General features: G+C 61.8%; 1 protein-coding gene across 1 annotated transcript; it reads right to left on the bottom strand.

The window, feature by feature from the left end:
• Positions 1-253: 253 nt before the first annotated feature.
• Positions 254-27045, bottom strand: TTLL10 (tubulin tyrosine ligase like 10). The gene is made up of 17 exons (XM_004607161.1): positions 27029-27045; positions 21363-21477; positions 21283-21290; positions 15725-15790; positions 13956-14149; positions 13210-13287; positions 13003-13138; positions 12810-12928; positions 12616-12733; positions 11895-11980; positions 11190-11361; positions 10290-10461; positions 9041-9181; positions 4418-4534; positions 4026-4119; positions 3524-3814; positions 254-441 (listed from the first exon to the last, which is right to left on the bottom strand). Exons 1-17 carry the CDS (start codon positions 27043-27045, stop codon positions 254-256), a joined length of 2112 nt encoding a protein of 703 aa, XP_004607218.1.
• Positions 27046-27376: the final 331 nt, after the last annotated feature.

The following is a 27376-nucleotide window of genomic DNA, read 5'->3' as shown; positions in this document are numbered from 1 at the left end:
ACTCCAGTGGGGTGTGGGTGTGGGGGTGCTGTGGGTGACGCAGTCCTGAGTGGGTGGGGGATTCCAAGGCTGGGTGGGGGCGGGCTGGGGCTCTCCAGCGCGGGTCGGAGGGTCTGTCCCAGGACCCAGGCACCTCTGCTGCCAGCCCTGAGTTGCAGCTCTGCATGGAAGGCTCGGGCGCCCCTGACAGGGTGTGGGGACCTGAGGAGGGGCAAGAGGGCCCCGCCTTATCCCTGCCTTGCAGTGAGGGGTCTCAGGCAGGGTAACCACCTGGAGCTGCCCCCTCTGTGCCCCGGAAAGCCCCATCTGTCCGGGAACTGCTCCAGGAACTCTGGAAACCACATCCCGTGCGGGGGCCGGAGGCTGCTTGGTGCAGATAAGCTTCGAAGCCCAGCAGCACTGCAGCCACACCCCCGCTGAGAAGCTTATCTTGGCTGAGATCTGCCAGGGCAGAGCCACCTGTGAGCCCCAGCACGCAGTCTGGGGGCAGGTGGACCCCTGCGGCTGCTGTCCCTGACGCCAGAGTGCCCGGGCGCCAAGCCTGGCCGCAGCTCCCGGCTCCTTGAGGGCGGAGAGGATCCGCTGGTGGGTGCCGGCTTCTCCCGATTCCCTGTGGCCCTCCACCCACGCCCCAAAGAGCTGGGGCCTCGGAGACACACACGCACTGACACCCCACCCCACCCGCACCCACACGGGTACAACACAGCTTCCCAGCACATGCACGACTTTCACTTGTGCAACACACATGCTCACACTCACGTTTGCACAACACATTGGAGCACTCAGGTGGCACATGCAGGCACTCCCATGACACGCGCACTATGCTCCCATAGTACACTCACACTCCACCCACACAATACACACGCATATTCATAAACCAGTGTCCGTGCACATGCACCCACGAGATATGTACACTCCCCACATTCACAGGCACACTCACAGCATCCATACCTGGCACTCACACGTTCACATACCCGGCGCCCACAGACTCATGTTCACACACGTGGCACTCACATGCACATTCAAGGTCACACACATCTTGCTCAGACTCACGTTCACCTGGTGCTCACACAGGCACATGCACACTCACACTCACACAACTGGCACTCACACACATTCACACACTCAGCATTCACACATGTACACTCATGTCCACACACCTGGCACTCACACATCCACACACACAGCACTACACACACACACATCCACACACCCAGTGCTCACACACACATCCATAAAGCTGGAGCTCACACACACACACACTCATGTACACACACCCAGTACTCACACACACATCCACACACCCGGTGCTCACACACACACACACACACACACACACGTCCACACACCCGGTGCTCACATACACTCATGTCCACATACCTGGCGCTCACACACACTCATGTCCACATACCTGGTGCTCACACACATGTTCACACATCTGATGTTCACATACACACTCATGTTCACACATGTGGCACTCACACATTGCCACATGCCTGGACCTCACACATACATGTCCACTCACCCGGTGCTCACACGCATACTCATGTCCACACACCTGGAGCTCACACACATGTCCACACACCCGGCACTCACACTCACTCACATCCACACATGCAGCACTCACACACATATCCATATGCTGATGTTTACACACTCATGTTCACAAACCTGGTGCTCATACACATTTACACACTTGGCGCTCACACACTCATCTTTCCAGGAAGTCTCAGGAAGTGAGGTGCTCCCAGAGGCTCAGAGGTGCTCCAGTCACTGTCCAGGAAACAGTTCCAGGGGAGAGGTCTGAGGCTGCTCTGCCCTGTCTTTGGGCTCAACTGCTCTCTGGCTGAGCTGTGGGCCTGTCGGCCAGCGGGCATCTTACCCCATGGACACTGCGGGAACGTAAGGCGCCTGCTCTGAGCCCCAGTCTTCTGCAGAGGGTCCACACTGCTCAAGATTCCCCCTCCCTGCAGGACCTCAGAGAGAGGAGGTCGAGGGGAAGGGAAGAGTGGGAGACAGGCGATGTGAGAGGGGAGGAGAGCAGGTGGGAGTTCACCTCAGCACTTAGGGGCCCACCTGTGTGGGGTCACAGACTCCCCAGTGGTGAGCAGCTTCCAGGCAGCCTCAGGGACCGTACTCTGCCCTGTGGTGAGGCTGACAGGGGTCTTAGTAGTTTTGGGGTTTGGGGACCACATCTGGCAGTGCTCAGTGGGCCATATGCAGTGCTAGACTGCAGTGCTGGCCACATGCAAAGCAAGCATCACTTGTCCCCTGTACTCTTTGGTCCATGGCAAGGGTCTTGGTCACCTCTGCTCTGCCTGCTACTCGGATACACTTTGAATCTCCAGATGTACAGGTGCCCAGCTACTCCAGGTGCCTGTACTGCAGGTGCCCAGCTACGCCAGGTGCCCCTGAAGCTTTGGATGCTTAGGGACCCCAGAGATCACCACCCAGACTGTCTCTTACTTGCCTCCCTTCTGTATTCTGGTGGTTCTGATGGGGCAATCTGAGCCCAGATGCAGGCTGTGGGGCAGGGCAGAGGTGCATGAACAGGGTGGTTCTCAGGAAGGGCCTTTATTGACACTCAGCATCTCAGATTAGGGCTGACAGGCCACCTCCCACCTGCCCTTCTCCTGAATCTTGGCACAGGCCAGTCCTCGGGGCTGCATGCAGGAAGTGTGCAGCTGGGCGTTGGGCTGACTTCCAGGCCAGCTGGGAAACACTTGGACACACCAAGCCCCTTGAGTGCAGTGGGGCTGTGCCAGGCACTGAGTGAAAAGCGGGTCTGTCATCTGTGGAGCCCACGGAGATGTAAGGTAGAGCTGCAGGCTAGCCATTCCCCAAGGGCTTGACCCAGTGAGAGACAGTAGCAGGACCTGGGTCACATTGACGGGTGTGGGTCTCTGGGGGTTGGGGGTGGGAGTGTGACTGTCCTTTGTGGAGTTCTGGGACACAGAGAGGACCCCAGATACCCTGCAAGCTGTCGTGCTGGTCCATGGGGGACTCAGGGCCACGGGCATCTGCTGGCAGGCAGGGGTCCTCCGGCCTTCCCTGCGGCCCATCTCCGGCATCATTTGGAAAGTGCAAGGCCTTGTGGGGGTGACAGGGCCCTGAGGCATCCTTCATCCCTTGTCTCAGGGATACCAGATGGGCGCTGAAGCACCACAGTCACTAGGTGGGGGCCATGTGGGCAGGGGCATGAAGGCTGGGGCGATGGGGAGACCCCGGAAAGAGGAGGCACACGGAGAGGGGCAGAGGAGGGACTGGGGTCCCTCTCCCGGGCGCACCTGAGATGGCCCAGTCCTCGTGCCCGCTCTTGGCCCAGGACAAGCCCCTGCAGTGGGAGCAGTGGGTGGGGCGCCCGGGGTCCTGGTCGAGGGTCTGGGGCGCTGCGTGTAGGAGTCCGTGTTCGTACCAAAGTAGCTTTTATAGGCACAGGCGCACTGCTAAGAGCCTCGATGGTCTGCCCTCGATGATTCTGACCCTGCAGACCTTGGGGACAGCTCCGGCGCCCCATCCTCACCGCAATCGGGTGACCGCTCGCACTCATGTCCAGGCATGAGGTCAGGGCTGGGGACGGGCGACGGGGGACGCCGAGGGGGCGCCGGCCTGCGCCTGGCCAGCCTATCAGGGTCAGAGGCACAGAGCGAGGGGGGCACAAAGCTGGGCAGCAGGCGAGGGACCCCGCGAGACCCCCACAGGCGTGGCCACAGGTCCATCTCACCGTTGTGCAGGAGCACGAAGTGGCGCTGTGACAAGAGTGGCCGCATCCTCTGGCTGTTCAGGCTCTTCTGGAAAGTCTCCAGTGCCAAGTCTGGGGCGAGGGGCACCCAGGGAGGGGTAGAGGAGAGTGGTGGTGGGGAGGAGGGGAGGGGCCCCGGGGTGGCCAGTGGGGCAGTCTATGAGCTGCAATGAGCCCAGGCGGGTGGGGTGGCCCAGGGAGGTGGCGGCTGCCTCTTTTCCCCTGCCAGCCCAGGTAGAGGTTCTTGGGATGTTGGGTGGGGGGAGTGCAGGGAGGGTCTCACCTAGGGTCTCCATGACCACTGCGGGGATCACGTTCTTCAGGACTTCACAGTTGGTGTGCAGTGCCGGGTTCGAGTTCATCTCCAGCAGCCACACCTGTGCAGACGCCGCTCAGTGACCCTCACTGGCCCTGGTCAGCGGGAAGCTGCCCCCCTGGGCAGATTGGCCCTGGGCAGGCTGTGTTTTCTGTGGCCTCAGAGCATAAGACCCCATGTCTTGGGGGTGCTCCTACTGCAGGAGCCACACAGCCTTCTGGACACATCCTGCCCCCCCAACGGGAATGGACACAGAGGCCCTCTAGGGCGCTGTCTGGTGGTCCAGGGTGGGCGCAGAGAGCCCTGCCTCCTGCACCTGCCCCAAGACTCCACCCCCCCCCCCCGGGTCTCCACAGCACCTTGAAGTTCTCATCAATCAGAAAGTCACACCCGATGAGGTCAAAGTAGCCGAGTTTGCACTCGAGCTTGGATCTGACGGCCAGGAAGCAGTGCACCATGATCTGCTGCATACGTCTCTGTGGGGACACAGGCTGTTGCTGGAGGCCCCATCCACCTCCCAGGCCTGGGGGCCACAGCCACACCCTCTCCTGTGCTCCGTCGGGAGTCTCAGCAGAGACACCTGTGCTCCGTCGGGAGTCTCAGCAGAGACACCTGCTCACACAGTCACAGTCACAGCGTTCAGCAGTGGGAACCGTTATTGCTTCACACGTTAGGCCCCCTCATGGAGAGTGAGTGCAGAGCAAGGAACTCTGAGGAGTGGTGGGCTCGGAGCCAGACAGACACTTGTGATGGGGAGAGCATAGTCTCTGGGCAGCTCACACAGGCTTTCAATGGAGAAGCAGTAAAGACATGGGGTGTAGGGTGGGTGAAATACCAACGGAAGAGCACCCGATGGGGTTGGGGAATGGGCACCAAGCTGGGGTGAGCTGGAGCAGAGTAGAGGGGACAGCAGGGCTGGGGGGAGCCGAGACAGAAGGGATAGCAGGGCTGGGGCAGCGTAGAGGGAACAGCAGCCTGGTGCTCCCAAGTTGACAGGAGGGTGCTCTTCTATGGCTGCTCAGTTTGAAGGGCTGGGGGAAGCCATCAGCCATCAGGAAGTCAGGTTGGATTGGGCAGGTAGCAGGAGTGTGGAGTCTACTTGGTTTGGTTTGGGGCCACACCGTGTGGTGCTAGGGTTCCACACACCCCATACCCGTACGGGGTGCTGGGGATCAGATCAGGGTTGGCCAGGTGCAAGGCAAGACCTGCCTGCTCTACTGTTTCTCTGGCCCTTGGATGTTTGCTTTTCCAGGTAGAGCCAACCAGACTGGCTGATGGAAGGGTGGAACTGTGAGCGGCAGAGTGAAGGGTGACCTCTTGGCATGGTGACATCTGGGAAGAGGAGAGGCCTGCAGCGTGATGGATGAGCTGAATGTGTGTGCTGCTGTATAGTGAGAGTACAAGGAAGAGTCTGTGAGTGCATTGTGGATGTAAGCTTGTGTGCGTTTATAGGTATGAGCGTGAGTGTGCATTAGGATTCACATGTGCACATGTGTGAAAGAGTATTTGAGGGGCTGGAGCAATAGTATAGTGGGGAGGGCATTTGCTTTGCACGCGGCTGACCCAGGCTCAATTCCTAGCATCCTGTACGGTCCCCTGAGCACTGCCAGGAGTACTTCCTGAGTGCAAATCCAAGAGTAACCCCTGTGCATTGCTGGATGTGACCCAAAGAGAAAAAAAAGAGTATGTGAAAGTGGTTGTGAGCTGAACCTGTGAGTGTGTGTGAGAACATATGTGAGAGTGTGTATGTGTAGGTATGAAATTGTGAGCATAGGAGCATGAGTGTGAGTGCATGAGTGAGCTTATGAATATTGTGGGGAGTGTGTCAATGCGAGTGAGTGCGAATCAAGCATTTGAGTGTGTGAGCACATGTGAGCCATGTGTATGTGTAGTTATGAGAATGTGAGACTCTGCCAATAATGTGAGCATGTATGAGTATGTAGGGGCCATGTGATATAAGGCTTGAGTTGAGGGATATGGTCAGCATTGGTCAGTGAGGTGGAATCAAGCACACAGCTGGAAATAGGAACCAGGAGAGGCTCCTGTCCACAGTTGTGGAGCACTGCCAGGCCTGAGGAGACCTCACCAGTGGCCCAGCACTGAACCTTCAGTCCCCCCAGCTGGACCAAGTCTCACCAGGGGTGTGCTGTGACCTCCTGATATTGCATAGGAACCACCCAAAGGAAACTAGAAGACAAAAATCAAAGCAAGTAGAAGGAGGAACATGTGTGATAGAGTTGGTATAAATGGAGCACTAAAGGGAAAATAATAGAGAAAATCCATGAAACAAGACTGATTGGTTAAAGGGATCTATAACCTTTAGCTTGTCACCTGAATAGTGAAATAAAATCAAGTTAATTAGGGGCACAGAGATAGTTTGACAGATTGGGTGCATCCATTGCATGCAGAGGTCTGATTTGATCCCAGCATTGCAGGGTCCCCAGTACTATTGGGAGTGACCCCCGCAAGACAAAACAACACAAAGTAATGACAGTCAAACCTCCCACAAAGAAACATCCAGAAACTTCACTGGTGAATTCTTTCAAACATTTAAGTAAACTATTATCTCATACACTCTTCAAAAATGGAAGAGGGAGGGGCTGGAGCGATAGTACACCGGGTAGGGCATTTGCCTTGCACGCGGCCAACCTGGGATTCCCAGCATCCCATATGGTCCCCTGAGCACCACCAGGGGTAATTCCTGAGTGCAGAGCCAGGAGTAACCCCTGTGCATCTCTGGGTGTGACCCAAAAAGCAAAAAAAAAAAAAAAAAAAATGGAAGAGGGAGCATGTCCCAAGCCAGACAGAGACAAGAATGTTGTAGATGAACACAGCTTCTGCATGTTGACACAGAACTCTTGGCAAACCTAACTCAACAACATGTTTAAAGAAAGTATCAGAGCCACATCTGAGTGGGACTTAGCCCAGAAAACAGGAGTGGAACAGTGCTGAGTCAGCGTGCTCCAGCACCCCGCAGGATGAAGGCAGCCTGCGGTCGGGACAGCGCACTGCTGCCAGACACGTACGGAAGGCTCGGGCCAGGACAAACCCACGTGGACCTAAGTGATTTTTTTCGTCTTATTTCTTGGGCTACACATAACAGTGATTGGGGACTACTTCTGACACTGTGCTCAAGGGTTACTCCTGGAAGTTTGCAGATCATGTGGGGCCAGGTATCAAATCAGATCAGGATTGACAGCATGCAAGGCGAGCACCTTAACCCCGGTACTATCTCTCCCAACCCTCGATGAAATGGTTTTCAACAATGTGCCAACAGAATTCTCTCTGAGCAATGGTTCTAAGACAATGGGATGTCTATGTGTAAAAGAAGTGGGACTTCTACCTTCTGCCCCATGCACAAAAACTCACAGTGGACCAGAGGCCCCACAACTTACAAGAAAGCATTGGCATTTGTCTACAGATTCTGAGGTATGATCTCAAAGGCATGAATAAAATTAGGTAAGATGAACTTCACAAAAATGAAAACCTTCTGTACAAAATATGAAATCATCAAAAAGGGAGAAACCAAGACCCAGAATGGGAGAAAGTCTTGGCAAGTCCCACTGTCTGCTAAGGTCCAGTATCCAGAGTAGGAAAAGCTCTTTGCCTAACAGACACTGACAGAGGGTTTGCATCGACAGTTCCCCAAACAAGACCCAAACGTAAAGATGGTCCCCACATCACTCATGAGAGATGCAACATAAAACCACACAGGAGGCTGGAGAGACAGGACAGCGGGCAGGGCTCTTGCCTTGCATGAGCTGTTCGAAGGTCAGTCTCCGGCATCCCATGAGGTCCCTTGAGCACCACTAGGAGTGATCCCTGAGTACAGCGCCAGGAGTAACCTCTGAGCACTGCCAGGTGTGGCCCCCAAAACAAAACAAAAACCCACAATGAGGGGCTGGAGTGATAGCACAGCAGGTAGGGCATTTGCCTTGCATACGGTTGACCCGAGTTCAATTCCCAGCATCCCATATGGTGCCCTGAGCACTGCCAGGGGTAATTCCTGAGTGCAGAGCCAGGAGCGACCCCTGTGCATCACCAGGTGTGAACCAGAAAAGCAAAACAAACAAACAAACAAAAAAACCCACAGTGAGGGGACAGAGACCAAGTTACAAGGGTTTGGGTCTGGCCTGCTGATCCTAGTTCAGCCCTGGTGCTACAGTCCCTAAGCACTGTTGGGTGGCAGAACTGGGGGCCACAGGTACTGCCGAGGTGACCCCACATAATCCTCAGCACTGCAGGACCTGAGTAGCATCATGTCCTCAGCACTCCTATGGAACATTAACCCCATTGGCCAAGAATTGCTTTGAGGATCCCCCACACCCACCCTCATAGGAAAATCATGGGTGGGAGCACCTCACACTCACTGCATGGCTGCTACCAGAAACAGAGAGACCCGTGGGGAGACCCGCAGAATGGCAGACAGCGGTGGCACAGCCCTGCCCTCAAATGCCCAGGGAGGTATTCAAGAAAGTGGAAAGCACACCTTCCTGAGGAACACACTCAGCAGTACCAACGGACAGTGAGACCTGCCAAAGGCCGTCACTGCTGCGGCCACCCAGGGTCTGTCCACCCATCACAGCAAGCCAGCCAACCCCTCTGTCCCCACTCGCCCTTCGTTGTAGCTGTGGAGTCCAGACTGGGGGTGCTGGTGGGAGATTAAGGTGCTGAGTTTGAACTCAGGACTCCACAGCTGCAACACATGTGCTGTGTGAAGGGGAGCCAAGTCCCTCGCCTGTAGGGTTTGGCTTTAAAAATGGTAAATTTGGGACTGCAGTGACAGAACAGGGGTCTAAGACGCCTGCTTTGATCTCGGCTGACCCAGGTTCTCTCACCTGAGGGGAGGAGGGGCATCGCATCAGCTGGCGATGCCTACAGGCCATGCACCCGTGCACACCCTCAGGCAGAATCCCCAGGGCTCTGACCTGCTCGCATGTGGAAGCCCAACCCCTCCACCCAGACTCGAAGCCTCGGCGCACCGTGAAAGTGGTGAAGACCCAGTCTCTGGGGAGACCCTTGGCTTTTCGGAACTTGTCGTTGATGTAGCGGTTGAGGTGCTCCATGCTCCATACTGTTTCCTCCTTGAACATCACGTAGAGGGGGCTCTTCTTCTGCATGAACTGGGGCATGGCAGAGCCTGAAGCCCCTGCTCCCAGACCCCTGCCACCCCACAGGTACCCCCACCCACCACGTCTCCCACAGATTCCCACTGGGCCCCCACTTGCCCCCCTAAGAGCTTTCTGCAGTGGGCTCCAGCTCCTCCTGCTGCCCACCCTCATCCCTGCCCTCTCCCCCCACAGGCTGGAACTGAGTTGTGCTGTCCACTCCTGTGATACAGCTTCTTCTGGGCATACCTCTGGGTAGAATGGCTTTATTGGGGGGAGGGGGCATCCTCTATGTAAAAAAAAAGTGGACTTCTCCAGAGAGACAAAAATGGAAACAGTCTTGAAGTCTGAAGTGACGGCAAGGTAAAAGTAGGAACAAGGATGCCCCAAGGTGGTGGTTCAGCAGATTGCAACCTGGTTTTTTTTTTTTTTTTTTTGGTTGCTCTTTGCTCAGGGATCCTTCTGGTGGGCTCTGGGCTGGGAATGCCTATGGGATGTCGGGGATCGAACCTGGGTCAGTCATATACGAAGCAAGCACCCTGCTTGCTGTACTAATGCTCCAGTCCCCACTCTGGGTTCTTGTGGATGCGTGAAATTAGTGCACCAGTATAGGTCTTTTTTTACAGCTTTTTGCTTGTTTTTGTGCCACACCTGGTAATGTTCAGGGGTTACTCCTGGCTCTGTGCTCAGGAATCACTTCTGGGGGTGCTGGGGATTGAACCAGGACTGGCCTTGTGTATGCTCTCTGGCCCCTGTGTTTCGGCTCAGAAGCAGGGGAAAAGAAGCCCTTGGAAGAAGTGACCTGAGCTTATATATCTTACTGACCCCGCCCTTTGTTCTTTCTGGAGGTTGGTTACGCCCTATGAGGTCATCCCTTGGAGCAACCAATCTAGTTGCTTGTAGGTGGTTGAGGAACAACCAGATTTGCAGAGGCCACAGCTCTTATGCAAATGAAGCCAGTGATCTAACCAATCAGGCTGGCCATGCAAATCAGAAGCTGCAGTGTCCCTAGCCACTGGCCGCCCTTCCCTCTCTGGTCTCTCCCTGCTCACTTCCCGGTGGGGCCCTGGAGGCCAGAGCCCCAGTGCACTGCTGTGCTCCAGAGCAGGTGTCTGTCCCTTACCTGGTTGGTCAAGTGGCCGCTGAGGTCTCTGGAATGGGGGTCGTAGAGATTGAGTGTGAGCCGAGCATAGCCATGGCCGAAGAAGACCATGTAGGGCACGGTGCAGGCAATGAGCAGGTAGGAGCGCACATCAAACTTCTTCCCGTCCAGCAGCAGAGGGTTCTGGATGTACCTGGGGGCACAGGGGCGCTGAGCACCCCCAGGGCTAGGCCTCAGCAGCCTCGCCGCCTGGGCGTGAGCACAGAACCCTCTGGAAAGAGGATGTCTCCAAGCCACGGCAGCTCAGGGACCAGGAAAGTGCCGTGCCGTGATTCCAGGCCTCCGTGCATGCCGGGGTGCCCCAGGGTGCAGGAATAGGGGCCTGGGCAGATGGAGCCTTGTTGGAAGGTTTGCCTCCGGAGAGGGGTGATGTGGGGACGCCTGAGGTGGAAGGGAGGCAGGACAGCTCAGGAGGAGGAACTGAGGAAACAGCATGGGGAGCGACACATGGGGTGTCAGAAGAGAGTACGGGCCCCATCGGAGGGTGGTCCGCACCCCCCACCGCTGCGTGAATCTGAGAGCCTGCGTCCTGCACAGAGCCGGGCAGGACTAGGGAGTGCACTGCTCTGGCTTGCAGTCCTAAAGGCTGGCCTGGCTGGGTGAGACTGGCCTTCCATCAGGGCAGTGCAGGGCCCGGGCGCAAGGGACAAAAAGACGAAGTCCCGTGTCCAGGAACCCTGACAGCAGCCCTCCTGCCCTGGGACCCTGCACACCCACGTGCCCCCGCCCTTGCCCACGCCTGCGCCCAGCTGGGCACACAGGCCCGGTGGACAGCTCTGAGCTTTCCATGGCTGAGGGGCCTTCTCTAGGCTCTGTGGCCCAGACAACATGGGGCCCAGGGTCGGCACTGCGGCCTAGCACCTCTGCACCACCCGAGCCTGCGGCATTCGGATCGGCGTCTTGCGGAAAACGGGGTCCTCCTCAGCACTCTGGGTCTTGGCCTGCAGGGCGGCGACCTCCTCCTGGCTCCTGAGCAGGAAGATGCCTTTGCCTTGGTTGGAGGCAGTGGGCTTACAGATCCACATCTGGGAGTCTGCAGGGAGAGTGGCCTGAGCTGGGACCTGGCCCCGCCCCACAGTCTGTACCTGCACCCCAGGCCCCACCCTCCCAGCCCTGGACTTGCTGTCCTTTTCTCTTCTGGGGGGAGGCCGCCTCAGCAGCACTCACAGGGAGGTTGGCAGGGGAGCACTTCCTGCAGTATTACTGAGATCGGAGATTTGGTGCGACAGGTTGAGGGCTGCTAGGGTCCCATGCAATGCTGGGGATCAAACTCAGGGCCTAGCAAATGCAAGCGCCTCCAGTCCCTTTTGAACAATCCCCTGGCCTCACGCAGACCACACCCCTCCTAGTCCAAGGCCATTTCCTCCAGAACTCGCCCTCCCAGCCCTGACTATGCCCCTTGCGCTCGTGATCCCCTTCCAGTTATGGTCACGCCCTGAGGATTGGGGCCATGTGCAGTGTGGCTCAGGCCAAGGGGAGCTCCCGACTGCATCTGTCCTGACCACACCCGAGCTGCCCATCTCCCCCCACCTTGGCCCCACCCGTCCCCCTTCCGAGGCCTCTCACCGTCGAACAGGGTAAAGAAAGCCTCTCTCTCCTCCTTGATGTCCAGGCGGTAGGTTTCTGGGAAGAAGTCCTCCATTCTCAGGTCCCTGAGGGAGAGGCATCGGGGAGGTGCAGGAGGGCCCTGCCTCTCTAGGTCAGGCCTGGGGCAGGGCAGAGTCAGCTGAGAGCAGGAGGCCTGCGTCGTGCCAGGCCTGGGGCACCTTGGCACAGCAGGCCATGCTGCTGCCTCCCGCCAGCCATGTCTCTACGCCGGCATCTCCAGAGTGCCTGTGCAGTGCCCATCTCCAGTCTGGGTGACCTTCCGCCTTTGGCCTCCCACCAGGCTTCCGCAGAGGCCCCTGGGCTGTGCATATCTACCTGAGTGAGCCTGCATAGCTCCTCCATGGGCGAGGACACACCCCTTCTAAAGCTGGGGAGACCAGGGGACAGGAGGGTGGACAGTGGGGAGATGGTGGGTCTGTGACAGCAGTAGGCGGGGTGGGGCAGGGGCCAGTGGGTGGCTGCTATCTAAAGCACTGAGGGGTCAGCTGGAGCAGGGGCTGTGGGGGCAGCAGCAGGCATGCAGAGGTGGCCAGGCTGAGCAGAGGAGAGCTGTGTGGCCAGTGGCCAGTGGTGGCCACCACGATTGGTGTGTAAGGTCCTGGCCTGAGGCAGCTAGAGGTGGGCGGGGCTGACGAGGGGAGGGTTGAGTGGCAGGTGGCCTTGTGAGCCGGCAGCTCACCTGGTCTGGGTGCCAGGTGGCGTCTTGTTGTTACGTGAGTACTCCCGGAGCACGCTGAGAAGCCCGATCTTGGTGGTCAGGAGCTTGTTGTTGGGCAGCTGGTAGAGTAGCTGCTTGCCTGCGGGGGCAGAGCCCGGGAAGATGTGGTGGCCACGGGCCAGTGCCTGGCCAGCACCCGTGCCCTGCACCCCTACCTTCCCGGAAGCTGCAGTAGTTGGCCCTGCTCTTGACCTCACACCACTTGAGCATGTAGTCTTCACGGTGGCTGTCCTGCGTGCGCCGCCAACCCTTGCCCTTGCAGTAGGAGCTGATTCTGCAGGTGGGGACAGCGGTGACCGGGGGGCAGGGCGTGGCCAGGGAGGGGCCTGGGCCGGTGGGGGCACTCACATTGCCGCTCCGTTGCTGCCTCCGATGTAGAAGAAGGGGCCCTGTTCTGGGCGGGGCAGCGGCTTCTCCTCCGTGGGCACCTGCCCGTCCAGAAGGGTGGCTGGAGGCTCGGCAGCTTCGGTGTTGTCCGGGGCGTCTGTGGGGAGGCGGCGGTCAGCGGTGGGGTCTGGCAGAGGCTCCTGCCTCCCGCAGCCCGTCCGGCACCACCTGCATCGTGCTCCAGCGGCCTCAGCTGGTGCAGAGGCTCCTCATTGCTGCTCCCCATCGACTTCTCATGGGCCCCGGCTGAGGGGCGGGCAGATGGGTGCCGGTCAGTAGCCGGGAGCACCTCCCTGGCAGCCAGAGAGCCAGGGCCGGGCGCCCGCTTACCAGCCCAGCAGGAGCTCCTTGCAGGGAGGGTCCGGGGAGGCTGTGGCTGGGAGTAGGCATGGTATAGGGGCTGCCCTAGAGGGCAGGGTCACAATGTCCATCGTGACCTCATAGGCGACCCCGCAGCCATGCCGGCAGGGCAGAGAGCCGGGGCCGCCCCATGTCAGGGCCCACCCCCGCAGGCCTAGCCTGGGTCCTCCCCTGGAGCTGTCCCTGATGCCCTGGGCAGGCTGGGAGGAGCCACCCAGGGCTGTTCGTATTCACCTGGTGCCCGGGGAAGGCCCCTGATGACCCTGGGCCGCTTGCTTTTCTCTGGTCCAACCTGGGCCCGAGTAGGTGGGTCTTGGCAGCGGCGGATAAAGTGGGAGCAGACACTGGTGGTGGGGGTGGGGCCCCTGGGGTGGGGGCAGCCCTGGGAAGACACTGCCCTGGGCCCTCGGTGGGTCCTCCGGGGGGACCGAGGTCCCAGCCCTTGGCCCACACACATGCTTAGACCTGCCCTGACCACCAGGGGCCTCGAGTGAGGGGACAGGACTTGAGCGTCTGCTGGTGAAGGCCTCTGGCTTCCCGGGCGGCCGTGGGACCTGGCGCCCTGGGGGGCCGGTGGCAGGGCTGCACCCTGCGTGTCCTGGACTCGGGCCCTCTCATGGGGTCTGTTTCTCTGGCGGCAGCGGAGTCTGCGGTGGCGGTGGCGGCGGCGGCCTGCGTGACGCTGCCTGGGGCCTCGGCGGCGCCGGCTGCAAGGAGGCCGTGGTCACTATGCCTGGTGGGCAGGGCCCTGGGGGTCTGGGTGGGAGAAACTTCAGAGGACTTTCTCGTTTGGGAACGCTTCGTGGTGGTGGTGGTGGTGGTGGGAATCATTTTCCGGAGATTCGAGAAAGCAAGCCACTGACAGGCAGACTGAGTCGGGGTTCCAGGGCTCCGGCAGCCCCGAGGCCCCAGACACACGCAGAGCAAGCGGCGAAGGACGCCAAGGGGGCGAGGGAGTAGGGTGAGCAGCAGGGGCACCCCATCTCTGCATCCCTGTGCTAGGCCCAGGGAGCATGGGTGAGAGGGAACCGGCTCTGCCCGCCCCTGTCCACTCCCACATCTAGCAGCAGGGCCCAGGAGCCTGCCAGGGACAGAGGGTCCAGCAGCCCCAGCACGCTGGAGTGAGGCTAGAGGCTCCAACAACATCCAAGGGCAAGGGCATGACACACACACAGAGACACAAAGAGAAACAAGGAGACACACAGAGACACACAGACACAGACACACACAGAGACACAAAGACACACAGACACAGAGACATACAGAGATACACAGACACACACAGACACAAAGACACACAGACACACACAGAGACACAAAGACACACAGACACACACAGAGACACAGACACACAGAGACACAAAGAGACACACAGACACAGAGACATACAGAGATACACAGACACACACAGACACAAAGAGACACACAGACACACACACAGAATCACAGAGACACACACAGACACAGATCCAGACTCACATGGATATATGTAGTCACATGCGCACAGGCACACACAGATACACACACAGACACACACAGATCCAGACTCACATGGATATATCTAGTCACATTCGCACACACAGACACACAAACTCATACACACACATACACAGATCCAGGTTCACCAGATATATCTAGTCACATGTACATATAATATACCCACAGATGCACATGCACGTATGTGTATAAACCCAGAGACATACATTCAATCACCTGCATGCACAAGCACACATGCATGCATATATGTTCAGTGCATGCTCACAGACATTCACACACACACACACACACACACACACACACACACACACACACAGAGGACAGAGAGAGGAGGCGTCATGGGACCAGAGGGACCAAGGACAGGCTGGGCCGAGACTGGGGTGGGGCACGCACAGACGCGGCCCGACAGCCCTGGGAGTCACCATGCAGCTATGGGCAGCCCACACGTGGCGGGTGGTGCTGGCAGGGGCACAAGTGGGGAGCACAGTGCTCTGTGCGAGGGCGGGGTCTCACCAAGACCCACGGTGCTCTGTGCGAGTGTGGGGCCCCACTGAGACCCGTGTGTTCTGTGCCAGTGTGAGGTCTCACCGAGACCCGTGTGCGGGATGCCCAGGCACCAGGTCAGACACCACCTTCTTCCCACAATACTGAAATCACACACGTGGTCGGGCTAGGGGGGGTCTGGTCCAGCGGGGTCAAAGCTTTGCACCCAGGGATGGTCGGGGACAAGGTGGCCTCTGAGGTGCAGGGCACGGCTTAGGACCGCAGGCCAGCTGGAGGGGCACAGGACACAGGCGTTATCAGGATTCTGAAATCAACGTGTTACCTGCTCAGGTAAAAGGGGCGGCAGGACGTGGCGCCCCGGCCAGATGAACTGAAGGCCCCCGGGCACCTGAGGAGAAGGCCCAGAGAGGAGAGGTCAGTAGCGCCGGCCACCTGCGGGGAGCCCACGGCAGCTGGGGTGCTGACATTGTGCGCTGGGGCGGGGCGGTGCGTCCAGGGTGCGGAGGGTTCACACGAGTCTCAGAAGGCGGCCTGGCTGGGGAGGGGGCCCCGAGCCTGGGCGGAGGAGCTCGTCCTGGGGGTCTGTGTGGCGCGGGGCGGCCCCCCTTCCCTGCCTGGCCTGAGGGCAGGGGGTGGGCCTTTCCCCGGGACTCTGGGGGCTCTGCGCACAGGGGGCTCTGCCTGGCCATGTCCCGCCTCCCCCTGGCCTCTCCCTTCTCCCAGCGGAGTCTGGAGGGGACCCCCAGGGCCCCTGGGGGCAGGGAGCCAGCTCCAGACTGCAGATTCCAGCCCTCAGCCCGAGGGACCCTCTGGCCTGGCCTGCCACTCCCCTTACCTGCCCTCTAGCCTCAGGCCTGCCCTGCCCGGGAAACAACAGTGGGACCTGGAAACTGTCTCCTGGCAACCTAGGCCCAGGGGCCAGAGGTCAGCTTGGCCTTGAGCTGGGGAGGGCCAGGAAGGCGGGGCTGGGATGCGTTCAGCTCTGCCTGAGAGTGAGGCAGTGACCATGCAAGTGAGGGGCGGCTCAGGAAGGGGGAGGGGTCACCCCAGGATGGGGAGGCAGCTTTGCCCAAGGTCCATGAGCTCATAGGACTTCTCAGGCCTCTCCACTCTGGGGCTCAGCTGGAGGCCCCCAAGCTGGCGCCAGGATGGGCAGTGCCCTTCACTCTGACCCTGCAGAGCCGGTGCCACAGCGGGATGGGGTCCCAGAACCTCAGTGGGCTGCCGAGCTTGGGCCTCTGGTGCTGGCCCCACCTGCCCCGACTGTCCCCTGGTGCTGGTGCTGCAGGCTGTGGCGCCTGGGTGGCGGCTGGGCAGCACCTGGTCCGTGGGGAGTGCAGGGGTAGGAGGTCCCCTTGGAGGGCCCTAGGGCTCTGGGGACGAGGCTTCTGCACTGGCCACCCGGCGCCAGGCAGTATCCTCGCGGTCCTCTCCTTGGCTCCTGCACAGGGGCTCATTCCCTCCCCGTCCCCTGCACAGCTCCACACCTCCTGCAGCTGTTGCCGAGGACAGATGACCAGGGAAGGGGGTGCGAGGCCAGGCCCTTCCCACCCTGGGGGACACTGGGGCAGTGAGGGGCTGTTCTTGCCACTTTACAGAGCCTGGGGCAGAACCTGCAGGGAAGCAAGAGGCTTGGTGGGGAGGCAGGAGCAGGTGGGATCAGGGCGGAACTTTGGGGGCAGCTTCCAACAAGGACAGTGGGTGGATGGGGCTGCCGGGCACCAGCCAGGCCCAGCACTGGGCTGTGTGTCCCCCAGGCCCAGGTAGTGGAGCCGGGGTCCGGGAAGCGGACAGTCCCTGGAAGAAAGAGGGGGCTGCCTGTGTCCTGTGCTTGGTGCCCTGTCCTGGTGGGGTGCAGGTGGGGCTGGGGGCCACCGCAGGGCCCCGACCCCGGCCGGGCCGGCAGTGCAGGTGGCACCTTCATGACACTGATTTTCCTTTAAGTCGAGTTAGAATGCTCACTGCAGTCCAAGGGCACCCCAGGTGGGGAGATGGGGGCTAGGGGTACCCGCGGGGGACGTGGGGTTCTCAGGCTCTGGGGCAGTGGATGGAGGTGGCGAGTGGACGCTGGGGCCGCAGATGGATGGCATTACCAGACAGTATTAGACAGAAGGACGCAGATCTAACCGTGTCTGGTAAGACACCCATCGGCAGGCTGTGCAGGTGGAGGCCGGTGGCAGCCACAAACCCTGAGCAATGGGGGGTCCCAGCCTGGCAGCACCACCGCCCAAGGCCTGACGTCTGGCTGAGGGTGGCTTCCGGCAAGCTCTGGCCCCGTGCATCGGGCAGTAGGGGACAATCTGACCCTGAGCCCTCACTTCCTGGGCGGCTTGCTGCTTCTTGAATGGCACTTGGTGGTTAATGAGTAACTGCAGGCCCAGGCTCAGTGACCCCTCCCTTGGGAGAGGCTGGGGACTGTGGTGGGTGGGGCTGTGTGCAGACCTGGGGGCCAGGTCTTGGCTTCGGATCAAAGGCACGGAACAAGGGCGGCCTGGCTGGTGGTCTCACTCTGCTCTGGGCACGCTTGTCTGCCCACACCCAGTCCCCTGAGACGAGAGTGGCACTGCCCGGGCACCAGGCCAGTCCGTGTCAGCCCTGTGTGTGGGGCCAGCATCACCCCTGAGCTGCCCACTGTGTCCCTCCGGCAGTGGGGGCCAGATCGAGGCTGCCTGGCCCTTCACTCGCCACAGGTGTCCTGGTGTCCGTCCCTAGAACCTGTCGGGAAGGTCGGGGCCCAGCCCAGAAGCCCCCGCAAGGGCCCTGCTGTGGCACAGCGGCCCACGCTCTGAGCTGCTGTCTGCGAGCGCCAGGCTGAGGCTGAGGCGTCCGTGGCCACGTCCTGGTGAACTGCGGGCCGCCTTTGAACATCGTTACCAGACAGTGTTAGAGCCGAGCCGTAAGTCCAGCACTGTCCGGTAAGATGCCCACAGAGGCCCCGTGCCTCGGCCCGAGGAGTCCCTCGGGCTGCAGGGCCAGGTGGACCTGCTGCTTCCTGCTGGGTGTGGCGCAGCCCCTTCCTGGGTGCCAGGCGGTGCCGGAGGGCCTGAGGGGCCGACCCCCAGCGGCTGGGCGGCCCGGGTGCATGTGGAGCCCCGCTGTCATCATTACCAGGCAGTATTAGAGACCACACACCATCCAATGCTGCCCAGTAAGATGGCGCCGGCTGCCCCAAGTGGGTTTGGGGCCGCCCGCCTGCCTGGTCGGGGGTGTGACATGGGTTGGTGGGCTGCCCGGCTGCTCACGCCCCGGCCTGAGGTACAGCTGGAGTACTGAGGTATCCCGACGTCCAACCAAAAAGCCCCCAGCAGCGGGGGCCCTGGGTCACCTTCCCATCCAGCCCCACCTAGCCCAGCGGGACAACCCTGTGGACATGGGGGGCCCGTGGGGTGCAGCAGGTCAGGTGGAGGGGCTTCCACCACAGGGGCCAGTGCAGGGAAGGCCAGCTGTCAGCCCAGCCTGCTGGGGGCCCTCCAGCTCCGTCCTGGTCCCCTCCTGTCAGGGGAAGAGAGGCGGGGGAGGGGGAGGTGGCCTGGCCTCGGGCAGGGCTTCAGGGGGTCCCTGGAAGTCTCCCTATCCCTGGGGCCCCTGCCTGGCTCTGCATAAGTCGGAGCCGCCAGCCAGCTCGTCAGCCCTGGCTCTTCCAGGCCCCCAGAATGCAGAACACGGGCAGTGGGCGTGGGGGCCGCCTGGGACCCCGAGGGTGGCAGCTCTGTGGTCCTGCCTGCTGATGACTCACCCTGGGTCTGCATGTCACATCGTGGGGGGTTGCAGGCAGGCTGTCCCCGCAGCTGCCAGGGCCCCCCTCAGCCCCGCCCCTCAGTGCCCTGCTTCATCCTTGGGACAGTACATGCTTCTCAGGTGTGTCCGACCCTCGTGCACAGCAATTCAGGTGACTGTGTGGGCTCAGGGTGTGGGCTCAGGGTGGACCCCCCGCTCCCGTGCCCAGTAGCCCCTGACGACTCAGGCTCACCTGCGAGGTTGTCAGCCTGGCGCGCCCTGGCCCTGTGGCCTCTTCCTCCTGAGCACGGTCGGCCTGTCGCCTGCTGCCACTGCTGAGGTGTGGGCCGGGGAGGTGGTGGGGCTGGTGAGAGGAGGGGGCAGCCCCTCGTGCCCGCCGTTCCCACCCTGGCCTCCAGCCTGGCATTCCCCAGTGCCCTTGAATGAGCCCTGAGAACAGGGACCCCACAGGCCCGTCTGTGGCCAGGAGTCACCTGCCACCTTCGAGATCTCACCTGGAAGGTGGTGATCTCCAAGACAGATGGACGATGGACTCTGAGGGCGGGTGGGCAGGAGAAAGGCCCCTCCAGGTTCCAGGACAGAATCCCACACGCTTTCTGCAGTCAGAACCTGAACGCGCAGGACTGACCGGAGTGTCCGGCTGCAGGCGGGGGTCGAGGCTGGGCGCCTGCCCAGCTCCGGCAGAGGAGGGCGTGTCTGCCCTGCTGAAACAGGACGGAAACCAGCCTTGCCCGGGGCCCTGCGCCCTGCGTCTCCCCCCGGCTTGTGTGGAGCTGGGGAGGCGTTGGGCCAGCCCAGCCCAGCAGCGTCCACGCTGCTCTGGGAGTGCACACACCTCCCCTGCAGGGACACCTGCCCGTGGGCGGGTCCCACCTGCATGGCCCTGGGTGCGGTGGGGTGGGGAAGGAGCCCAGTGAGAAAAGCTAAGTCGCCAGTTAACCTGCCCAACGGGCCTTAATCAATGGTGAGGGCCGCGCAGAGAACAAAGCGTGAAATCCAACCCTGCTCCGTGCTGGATCAGCGGCCGCCACTGGGCAAGGGCGGGTGGGGCAGCGAGGAGCCGTGGGCGGGCAGCGGGCAGGCGGGCATTTCTGTAGCTTCGGGAGCTGCCGCCATTTCTCAGGGCTCACTGGCTCCAGAACGACGGACTCCGCCTCAGGCCTTCCCCTTCAGGTCCTCCAAAGCTCTCACAAACCGGCTTTGCAGACCGCGGAAGAGCGCCCACGTCGCATGCTTGCTTTGCGTTTTCATAAACGCAAAGCCCATTTGCTTAATTCAGCAAGTCACGGATGGCTCTGACTTCAAACATCGGCCCAGGTCACTAGAACAGCAAAACACAACGACCTATTTTTCCAGATGCCACTTAAAAGGGCCTGAAACGCTCCCAGTGGATTAATTAAAGCACCGCGTTCTTATGCCCTGAGGTTTTGTTCGAGAACAATGAGCTCTGTACTTCACCTCAAAACATCAGCCTCCCTTTCCTTCTCCTCTCAGCTCCCCGAAACTCAGCTTTCCTTCTCCAGGAAGCAGGGATGGACCGAGTGCTCAGCCTCCCAGGGCACGTGTGCCTCTGCAGACGCACTGCCGTGTTTACACAGGGTCTTTGGGGTCTTGGGGCGGCTCTGGGTTGGAAGCAGTCTGAGCCTCTAAATTGTGTGGTCCCTCGAGCACCCGGGTGCTGACCCTCCAGGACCCTAACTTCGGCCTGGCCAGCGGGCATTGCCGGGACCCCCGCCCCCCAAAAGCCTCAGAATAGACTTTGGCTCTGACCAGTCTTGTACTGGTGGGAGGCAGCTCTGGTGCTCCAGCAGCCACAGGCTGAGCCTGGCCCCGCAGCCTGCAGGGGCCCGCAGTCCCTGGCCATGGGGCCTTCCCGCGTCCAGATGAAAGGAAACCAGGGCACCATGGCCGTTGTGGGAGAGAGCATTCCAGAAGGTTCTGTGTCTCAGCAGGAAGCAGGAGCACACCTAGCTGGTGCTCCTAGCTTTGCAGGGCGAGGGGTTGCCCACTGGCCGCTCCTGCCCCCTATAGCCCCGAGGCCTGGCCGCCAAGATGGCTCCACGGCCCAGCGCCTGCCCCAGGCCCACCTTGTCTGCAGAGGAAGCCCCAGGCTTCCCGGCTGTCCGCACAGCCTGGCCTCACCTGCCAGCCTGCAGGCGATGTGGGTGCGGGAGGCCCCACAGAGGGAGCAGCCTGGGCTGCTGGCCCTGCTCCCGCCTTACCTGCCCCGACAGGATCCGCCAGAGGAGGGGCTCCCTGCCCAGCACCTCTGTGCCCAGCATGCAGGGACGCAGACGCCGGGTTCCTGAGAGCCTCTGCTGCTCGTTGGTGAGGGGCCTGCAGGGCAGGCGGGCGGCGAGGGGGAGGCTGCGGGAGAGGAACAATGACGATCCTCTGGCAGGAAGAGCAGGGCAGGGAAGAGACGGCCGCCAGGGCCTCCTTACAAGCAGCCCCACCCCGCCCCACGCAGGTGCCTGCTCCCGGACCAATCTGGGCTCCAGCCCTCCGACAGGTGTGTCCCCGGGCTCCCATAGGCCAGTAGGGAGCCAGCCAGGTGACGCAGGCCCCACACATTCCTGCCCCCCTGCCCGCGGGCCTGGTGGAACAAAAGCAGGCCCAGCCTCTGCAGGGCCGCGGGAGCCTGCGAGTGGCCTGAGGGGCAGCTGCCGCACCCCAGTGCCCCCTGCCCTGTAGACCGCGGCCTCCAAGCCAGGCCGGGGGGCGGCCAAGGCAGCCAAGCGCACCCACAGATACTGCCCTCTGGGGCAGCGCCCCGAGCCAGCCCACGCTGGGGTTCAGTGGCAGGAGGGTCCCATGTGCCCAGCAGGGAGAGCCCCTCTGCCTGAGGGGCTACGGTGGCCTGTGGGAGAACCTGCTACTGCTAGAGGCACCGGTCAAGGGCTTGGGGACCGGAGGTCCGAGGGTCCCGTGTGGGGCAGAGGGAGCAAGGCTGTGGCCCCTCGCTGGCTCTGCTCCCAGCAGAAGGGCGTCTCGCACTGGCAGCGGGGGCCGTAATGCGCACCGAGAGCACAGTCTTTCCAGAACCATCTCTGCAGGGAGCTCTGGGCAGCCATGCAGCTGGGGCTGTGGGGCCTGGCGAGGTCCAGGGTGTCACACCCAGAAACAGCTGTGACCACAGGGTCTGGGCTGACCCACAAGCCACACAGGCCCCATGCACCCCCTGGCAGGTCCGCTCCTGGCCTCGAGGGACCATGCTGGGCTGGGGACCCTCTCAAAGCCACAGTGAGGGTGGGGTAATGTGCCTGCAAGAGGCGGGGCAGCCTCTCCGCCTGTTCGATGGCAGAGCCCCTGAGTGGGGGGCGGGCCTGCCCCACCTCCCAGCAGAGCCGACAGCCTTTTCAGTGGGGGGTACGGCCCCACTCACACCCTCCAGGCCCACTCCAGGCTTCCATGCCCTCAACCTCTCCCCTCAGATGCTGCCGAGGGCTTAGCCTGGACACTCCGGGTGTACGCAGGGGCTGCAGAAAGCAGTGCCTGCTCACCTGGGCTGCCACACCAGGCTCACTAGCAGGGCTCTACTGCAGACGGGGCGTCACGGCCAGCCAGAGCATGCCAGGCCTCCTGAGAGCCCATGCCCACATGCCCACCCTGAGGTTGCGCAGGGCCATGGACTGTCCCTGAGGGGAGCAGAGCCTGGAGCCAGGGTCCAGGCAGGTAGGATCAGGGCAGCACTGCAGGGGCCACGCGCTGGTGTCCGGGCAGAGACATACCCCCGTCCGTGGCCCTGCAGCATAGGGGACATACTTGCATCTTTTCATAGTTAATGGTTCAGCATCAGAGGGGACCCCATGCCAGGGGCCTCTTGGGGACCTTGGTCATTCCCCGGCCCCACTGGGCTGTTTCTGTAGCTCCTGTCTCTGAGCTCTGCCGAGAGCTGGCTTGGAGCCCTGAGTTGGATAGTCACTCCCAACTGAGCAAATGCCCTCGGCCCAGTGTCTGCCTGCAGGGGCATGGGGGCAGGGGGCATGGGGACAGGGGTGTGGGATATAGGGGGTGGGGTGCAGGGGGTGGAGTATAGGGGCATGAGTATAGGGGTGTGGGATATGGGGTGGGGTACAAGGGAGTGGGATACAGGGGATAGGGTGCAGGGGGTCGGGTGCAGTGGCATGAGTGTAGGGGTGTGGGGTACAGGAGGTGGGGTGCAGAGCGTGGGGTGAAGGGGTGTGGGGGCAGGGGCATCGAGTGCAGGGGTGGAGTGTAGGGGCATGAGTATAAGGGTGTGGGATACGGGGTGGGGTGCAGGGACTGGGGCCCAGGGGGGTTGGGTCGGGGCATGGGACAGGGAGTCAACACTTGAGGTGGGTGAGAAAATGTCCCCACACTGAGGCTGGACATGTCAGGCTGGGGCAGTACAGCCCTGGGGGTCCTGCACTCAGTCCTAAGGCTAAGCTGAGCCTCCCTGGGCGGGGCAGCAGGACAAAGGTTTGTTGTGCTGACCCGGCTACTTCCTGCCTGAGTTGGAGCCAGCCTGTGCGGGTCCTTCCCAGAACCAGAGCAGCGGCAGGTTTGGACCCAGGCTGAGTCCTCTCCTGGGCCTCCCTGCCCGGCCCTGGGACAAGTGTTGGGTGCCAGTCCCCTGGTGGCTGCCCGGGGTCCTGTCTCAGGGGAGGGGCTGGGGGCTCCAGTGGGAGGTGGGAAAGGCTTGAACCTCCCTGCGGGGCTGGGCTTCTGCCCCAGGCTCTGCCTTTGGGCCCCTCCCCACTGGACCTCTCCTGGCCCCCCGAAGCCAGGGGAGGGCTGCAGCTGCCCTGTTTGATTTCTGCCTACCTGCCGCTTCCACTCTGCTGATTGACGGGAATGCTGTGCGGGGGGCACGCGGTCGACTGCGGAGCTCTGACGCCTCTAACTTCCACTTAGTCAGCCCCCTTCTTCCACCTCACCTGCAGACCCCGACCTTGTCACCTGCAGGCCCCGACCTTGTCACCTGCAGGTCCTGACCTTGTCACCTGCAGACCCTGACCTTGTCACCTGCAGACCCCAGCCTTGTCACCTGCAGGCCCTGACCTTGTCACCTGTAGACCCTGACCTTGTCACCTGCAGACTCTGACCTTGTCACCTGTAGACCCTGACCTTGTCAGCTCCAGACTCTGACCTTGTCACCTGCAGGCCCCAGCCTTGTCACCTGCAGGCCCCGACCTTGTCACCTGCAGACTGACCTTGTCTCCTGCAGGCCCTGACCTTGTCGATCTGTAGACCCTGACCTGTCACCTGCAGGCCCCAGCCTTGTCACCTGCAGACCCCGACCTTGTCACCTGCAGGCCCCGACCTTATCACCTGCAGACCCCGACCTTGTCACCTGCAGGCCCTGGCCTTGTCACCTGTGGGCCTGAATCACAAACTGACTGGAAGCTGGGCCTCACGCCACCCCCAGGGTCATGTGGGGCCGCCCATGAGTGCCCTATAGGAAAACACAGGCAGGGGCTGGCCTCCTTGTCCGCCCCTGCCCCTCCTGCATGGTGGTGACTCAGCCTGTGGGGCATGGCTGAGACCGTGTGTGGTGTGTGTGTGTGTGTGTGTGTGTGCGCTCACAGGTGTGTGTCTGGGGGCAGGCGGCAGCCCCCACCCCACCCACAGCAGCTGGGGCTCCTGCTCTCTCCTGCTCACTGGTGGGCTGCCCGTGGCTCAGAGCCTTGTGGGGAGAATCGGCTAAGGGAGGGAGGCTGGACTCCAGGCTCCGCCGCCACCTGCAGGCAGGCCCCCCTCCCTCCCCAGCGCTCCCCCACCAACCAGACCTCTCCCCACGTGCCAGTCCTGACTCCAGGACGGCCGACTCCCCCAAATGCAGGATGGCCTTGGAGGCCCCGACAGCTGACACACGCACAGCCCTGCCCACCCGCACCCCCAACCAACCACTCTGACCCCAAAACTGGGAACCTCAGAGGCACCTTGTGGCATCTCACCCCCACTGACCCCCATTCTCCTCGCACAGCCCCCACCTTCCTCTCACATGTCACTGCTTCCTGCTCACCTCCACTCCCACCTACCTCACACCTAACACTGCGCCTCACACTCACTCCACCACACCCGCCTCATCCTCCCCTCCCCCACACACCTCTCACCCATCCTTTTGCTGCCTGGCTGAACCCCCATTTCTCCTGTCTCAGACCACCAGCAGGTGGGCGGGGCCTGCTCAGGACTGTCAGGGCCCTCACAGAGGCCGTGTGCTGCAGAGCGGTAACCCCGCGGCCGCCCGCCTGGGCCAGCGCCCCGGCACCTCCCTGAGTCCCGCCAGCGGGGGCCCAGCAGGCCCATTTGCCTTCCAAAGCAGCAGCTGCCCTGGAATTAGCATCTGATTTGGGTGGGAACCCTCAGGTTCTGGGAGGGCCGGCTCCCCTGAGTGGGCTCCTTGACGGGCTTCCAGGGTGGGGAGCTGCCCGGGTGCTGGCCCCCAAGGCTGCACCCTTGCTCCCGTGCCAGTGCTCAGGGCACAGGAGGCTGAGGAGGGTCTAGTCTGGTGGTGGCCCAGTTGGAAGGGGCAGGTGCCAGGCGGGGGTGCTGGGGTCCCCCTAGTTCCCAGGCCCCTCCAGCCCCTCTGCCAACACCCTTCCAGGGCCTGGAGGCTTCTCAGCTCGGCCGCTGCGGCCCAAGTGGGTCCAGCCTTGCCCTGCCCCGGCCACACGTCCTCCTGGGCGCTGCCCCCGTCTCCTGCACGGCCCACGGCTCTGGGCTAGGGCCCTTCCAGGGCGGGAGCTGAGCAGAAATCCTGGGCACGGAAGAGAGAGTCTGATGGGGTCAGTGAGGTCAGGTGGAGTCAGGAGGTCAGACAGGGTAAGGCGAAGGTCAGATGGGGTCAGTGAGTTCAGGCGGAGTCAGAGAGCAGGTCATATGGGGTAATGAGGTCAGGTGGGAGTCAGAGAAAAGATCAGGCAGGGTCAATGGAGTAAGGTGAGGTCACTAAGAAGGTCAGGTGGGGTCAGTAGAAGGTCAGGGGGTCAGTGAGGTCAGGCAGGGGTCAGTGAGGTCAGGTGAGGCCAGTGAGGTCAGGCGGGGTCAGTGGGGGGATTACTCAGCCTTGTGTCCTTCCTCCATCCCTTCCCTGGGGTCTCCCCAGGACACCCCTTTTGTTCTGGTGTCCGTGGCCATTTCTGCGTTTGTCCAGGCCCGAGCTAAGAGTTGAGTGCATCAGATAGGGCGCTGGCATCCGGCCTCCGTGAGGGGAGGGTTGGGTGACCGCGAGGAGCAGGAGCCTCAGGGGCAACGCCAGGCCCCTTGCCCTGCAGGGTGCACTTTGGGGAGCGGCTGTCTGCAGGGGTGAGGGGGAGTGTCAGCGCAGACCCCGTAGGTGGACACCGAGGCTCCGGGAGGAGGGCCAGGGAGGACTCGGAGCACATGTCCCAGAGCCGCAGTCAGTCAGTCAGTCAGTCAGTCAGTGCTGCATGACAGCAGCTGCAGCGGCCCTGGGAAGCCTGCTGGGGCAGGGTGGGGGCTGGGGGGCATCCGCAGGCTGTGCCCGGGCGCTCTCGGCCCTCGGCTGCCCCTCAGATCTGGGGGCTGGGCTGGGCCAGGCCCGTTTGCACCCTGGGGGTGACAGGAGTTAACAAGGCTGCCAGCCCTGGCGCCCTCAGCACTAATTGGTCCCCAAAGGCAGGTGTGTCGCCTGGGCCCCCGGGACAGCAGAAAATCACCGCTTTTCCACTGCTGAGGCTAATTGTGCGCCCGCCCACCTGAGCCCGCAGCTGCTTGTTTTCCAGAGGCTCCCGGGGGATGCTGGTCCCCATCTTCCAGGGGAAGGGCAGGCCCAAGCCCGGGGCACAGGGGGAGAGTCCAGGGGGCACTCACTGCGTGGAGTCGGCACCATGTCAAGTGGATGACCAGGGCCGTTAGTCCCGTCAGGCTGACAGCCCTCCTGTCTCGCCACCCCGCCCACCTCACCGCCGTCTCCATGGCCTCTCTGAGGGACAGTCCGCCTCTTGCTGCCCACTGCAAGCCCTGCATCCCCGGCAGTGTGGAGAGGTGGCCAGTCCCCAGCCCCCAGTGCTGTTTGGACAGGGTCGGGGGGAGTCGGGTGGGCTGTGGGGTCCAGGCCCCCCGGCAGGGGTGCAGTCTCAGCTGGGAACACCGCTGAAGGCTGTGCTGTGAGGGCCCCTGCAGGGCCGACCCTCCCTGCTGGCCCTCACTGCCTGCACCGCGGTTGGAGCTGGTGCTCCAGGGGCGAAGGGGCCGGGTGCCAGGGCCTTGGAGGTCGGGCTGAGGAGAGAGGGGTCCTGAGTGAGGG

This window comes from Sorex araneus, chromosome 5 (genome assembly GCF_027595985.1).
Source record: "Sorex araneus isolate mSorAra2 chromosome 5, mSorAra2.pri, whole genome shotgun sequence".
Taxonomy (NCBI): domain Eukaryota; kingdom Metazoa; phylum Chordata; class Mammalia; order Eulipotyphla; family Soricidae; genus Sorex; species Sorex araneus.
The sequence above is the reverse complement of the archived record's forward strand: the minus strand, read 5'-3'. Positions and strand labels throughout refer to the sequence as shown.

Coding starts and splice junctions, on each gene's coding strand:
- TTLL10 (XM_004607161.1), bottom strand. Junction 11,362..11,894: donor TTTCTTTACCCTGTTCGACG/GTGAGAGGCCTC, acceptor CTCTCCCTGCAG/ACTCCCAGATGTGGATCTGT. Junction 442..3,523: donor CGAGCGGTCACCCGATTGCG/GTGAGGATGGGG, acceptor CTGCCCTGGCAG/ATCTCAGCCAAGATAAGCTT.